At 44.1% G+C, this 3,805-nt stretch overlaps 1 protein-coding gene across 1 annotated transcript; it reads left to right on the top strand.

Moving 5' to 3' along the window:
• The first annotated feature begins 602 nt into the window (after positions 1-602).
• On the top strand, positions 603-2,716 carry LOC107100130 (prolyl-tRNA synthetase associated domain-containing protein 1-like). The gene is made up of 4 exons (XM_015398504.1): positions 603-809; positions 1,705-1,830; positions 1,913-2,002; positions 2,205-2,716. Exons 1-4 carry the CDS (start codon positions 729-731, stop codon positions 2,415-2,417), a joined length of 510 nt encoding a protein of 169 aa, XP_015253990.1. The 5' UTR covers positions 603-728; the 3' UTR covers positions 2,418-2,716.
• Positions 2,717-3,805: the final 1,089 nt, after the last annotated feature.

The following is a 3,805-nucleotide window of genomic DNA, read 5'->3' as shown; positions in this document are numbered from 1 at the left end:
AACACTGATCATTTATTGAACAGGATGGAATCATTTCAGATTTAAAGAACTTTCAGAAGTTTGAATTCTGAATGTGACCAGAGTAAGTAAATTCTGTTAGAAATCAATTAAGTATCTTATTTTTTTAAACACTGGATTATTTAATCGCATTTCAAGTGTTTATATAAGTGTGTGTATTCATGTGCTTATACACACTAATTTATATGTGAGCGTGTTTGGATATAAATTTGCAGATTTGTGCATTGAAGTATATATTATTAACTTCCCTTTGACATCATTGATTCTTTTCAGAATAGGGAAACATGACGTCAGCATTTAAAGTTAACACTATATAGAGAAAAAATTGGATTTTCAATGATAAACCTTCTAGGAGATACATCTAAATCTGCTAGAAATCAGTTAATTAGATAAAAAAAAAAAACACTGGATTATTTAATCCTATTTAAATAAAGAATATAAGTGTGTATATGCATTTGAATAGTCACAAATATTAATTTATATGTAAGTTTGTATAGATATTGATTCATAGATAATATGCAGTTTCGTTCATACTATTGAGGTATGAATGAATAACTTCCCTCTAACGTCATTGATGACATCACTCCAGTCTGCTAGGGGGCGGTAAATGCATCTTAACTTGGTTTTCACCCACCAATAAAAAACAAAAGAAGAAGAAGGAGTCCAGCTGTGGTCTGTCTGTCTGTCCTGATCGATCGGAATCAGGCATCATGGCTGAGGATCTGCGGGCTGAGCTGCAGAGCTTCCTGCAGAACCTGAACATCCAGACCAGCTGTGTGGAGCATCCTCCGGTAAGAACCGGACCGCTTTGGATCCGGGTTCAGACCACGAGGACCGCCTTCCCTTCTGCCGAATCTCATTACCGCATCTGACTGTCTAAAGCGGCTTTTTGTTTTGTTTAAGTATTTTAAAAAGTTTCTTATCCAGTAAATAACAGAATTTTATTGACAAGGTGTCTCTGTTTAATTCGGCGCCCCTCCTTTATGGCAGAACCTCCTGTGCTTCAGGTCCAGAAGCGCTGGGATTAGTTTGCTGCTCTGAATGTCAGACTCCTTTCAGGACACGTAGACCGAAATCCTCATGATTGGGTTTAAATTTTGCAGCCGAACTTCTCAGCATATCCGTTTAATCTTAAATCATCGTTTTTAATTTATGTTATTTTTATTTTCCTGCAGAAAATTATATTTAATGTTAAAATAGAAGGTTTTTATACGGAATCTGTTGGATCTGATTGATTCAGTGATTTTTTTTTTTCTTTTTTTAATATTTATTTATTTAAATGCACGTTTTTATTTTTTATTGAAGCCCTACCAAAATGTTTTCAAATATAGAGTCAAAGTACCTCCTGAACTTTTCTGAAAAAGGAACTTTTCTGAAAAAGGAACTTTTTAAGTTGTTGTAGAAGCACTGATCCGGCTCAGCCAGCAGGGGGCGCCAAAACACAGCAAAAGAAACGCATTAACTAGACAATTCCCCAGATCAGCCCTCAGAGCTTCAATGATGGAAGTTTTTAGATGCTTTCCTTCTACAACACACCGCGGTTCCTTCATCAGCAATCGGTTGACTCAGCAGAAGCTCAGTTCTGATCCATTCATCAGATTCTGATGTGTTTTGGGAGGAGATGTTAGCTGCAGGATATTAGCCTGGAATAACCTCTCCAACCACTCCTTCTCCTCCTTGCTGCAGGTTTTCACTGTGGAGGAGATGATGCCTCACCTGGAGGGCGTGAGCGGCGCCGTCACCAAGAACCTCTTTCTGAAGGACAAGAAGAAGAAAGGCCTGTGGTTGGTGTCTGCTCGCCACGACCGGCAGGTCCGCTCGTATCTTTGGATCCCTCAGCCTGAAATCTACTTTAAAAAGTTTAGAACTTCTCCAACGTTCTGTTTGCCTGCAGGTGAACCTCAACGACCTGGCCAAGAAGCTCGGTGTCGGCAGCGGCAACCTGCGGTTTGCAGACGAGGCCACCATGCTGGAAAAACTCAAGGTAGCGAGTCTGAGAATTTATAGCTAATTCGTCTCAGACCTTCAGGTCTGGAGATTAAAATGTTAATGGGGGTCACAGGAAGGTAAAGTGTGGGAGGAGCCTATCCTGGATCAGATCTCCTGAACAAAGCTGGAGAACTTTAGATAAAATCTGAATCTCCATGAAGTTCAGGACATAACCTCCCTGCCTTGTCTCCTCTCAGGTGGGTCAGGGCTGCGCCACGGCTCTCGCTCTGCTCTTCGATAAGGACCAGAACGTGAAGGTGGTCCTGGACAGAGACCTGGTGGAAGGAGGTCACCAGATGGTCCACTTCCACCCAATGACCAACGCTGCCACCATGGGGCTGCAGCCTGAAGACCTGCTGCGCTTCCTCAAACAGACGGGCCATGAGCCCATCCTGGAGAGCTTTGAGTAGTATGGACCTGGTTCTGGTTCTGGTTCTGGACCTCATCAGGACAGGAGCTTCACGTTGGAAGCGGGACCTGAAAGGTCTAAATGTTGGTGAAACAGAACTTCCTCTGAACTGGTTTTAACTGGAATCTGAATGATCTGAGTTTGGTTCTAAGAACCTCAGGTCCACACAACCCGACTTTAACGGTTCCGTCTTATTTCTTCAGTTTCTCACCTCATAAAATGTCCAGTTTTATTGGAACGTGACCCAAAGCCATTAAAACATCAAACAGAACCAAACTGAGTCCAACATCGTCATAAGATCCGAGTTCTTCGACATTCTTCGTTTGTCCCAGGCCTGGAACCAAAGTGGAGTTCCGGCTCTCTGGTTCTGGTCCAGCAATCCTCTGAGGTAGGGGAGCAGATCGGACCAGCAGGGTGGATCTACTGCAGATCTGAATGTCTGTTAGTTGTTCCTCTGGGTCGGCTGGTTCTGTTTCATCTGGTGAACAGAACCAGCTCAGGTTCTGCTGGGTTCTGATCCTCCTGGTCTTCAGACGGCTGCTTTGACCTCCTGTCTACGCCACCATCAGGCTGGAAGCATCTGCAGCCTGTGAGGTCATCAGGAAGTGAACGTCGTCACACTAAAGGAAGCCGTGTGAAATAAAAGAATCCGTTTTTTTTTCTATTTTAATCATCATAAAGCAGAAAGTTTGGCGAACCTTCTGCAGTCCAGCCTCCTCAGTGGGTGGAAGGAGAAGAGATGAAGGTAGATCGTCTCCCTGAGCCACTCCAAGATATTTAGTGGCCCCATCTGGCCCCCCTATGAATAGTTGATTCAGAGTCGGCTACGCTGAAGCAGAGAAACCTCTAAAACCTGCAGGACAGCGCCCCCTCCAGGACCGCCTTCGGGGGGACGGTCTATACCGTCTGCAGTTCAAAGGATTGTGGGAAACCGTAGAGCTACTAGCAGTGTAGGAAGGTCCCTGTGCTAGCTATTAGCCCATTTACGCTACCCTTGAAAAACCGATCCATGCCGAGACAGGTCCGAGCTTGGATCAGTTAACCAGGCCGAGCTCGGTTCTGACGACCGTTTACACATCACGCCATCTCTGTTCCTCGCCTCCTAGTGACGATCTGTGGTATTACTGCCAGTATTAAAGGAGGAAATCAAGCAGTTGGTGGCGGTAATGCACCAAAAGTTGTTTGCCAACCGCCATAAAACACAAGAAGAAGACGAAGAAGGAGGAAATCAAGCAGTTGGTGGCGGTAATGCACCAAAAGTTGTTTGCCAACCGCCATAAAACACAAGAAGAAGAAGACGAAGAAGAAGGAGGGAATCAAGTAAATCAAAATGGCGGCGCCCGTCACATTCAGAAAGTTATGCTTGATTATTATTGCTGTCCTTCGGTG

The sequence above is a fragment of the Cyprinodon variegatus genome, unplaced genomic scaffold (genome assembly GCF_000732505.1).
Source record: "Cyprinodon variegatus isolate N-32 unplaced genomic scaffold, C_variegatus-1.0 Scaffold938, whole genome shotgun sequence".
NCBI classification, from domain to species: domain Eukaryota; kingdom Metazoa; phylum Chordata; class Actinopteri; order Cyprinodontiformes; family Cyprinodontidae; genus Cyprinodon; species Cyprinodon variegatus.
The sequence above is the reverse complement of the archived record's forward strand: the minus strand, read 5'-3'. Positions and strand labels throughout refer to the sequence as shown.

Bases quoted from the DNA above. Each gene is read 5' to 3' on its own strand.
- LOC107100130 (XM_015398504.1), top strand. From the start codon at position 729: ATGGCTGAGGATCTGCGGGCTGAGCTGCAGAGCTTCCTGCAGAACCTG. The intron at 810-1,704 runs GTAAGAACCGGA...TCCTTGCTGCAG, and splicing joins GCTGTGTGGAGCATCCTCCG to GTTTTCACTGTGGAGGAGAT. The intron at 1,831-1,912 runs GTCCGCTCGTAT...GTTTGCCTGCAG, and splicing joins CTGCTCGCCACGACCGGCAG to GTGAACCTCAACGACCTGGC.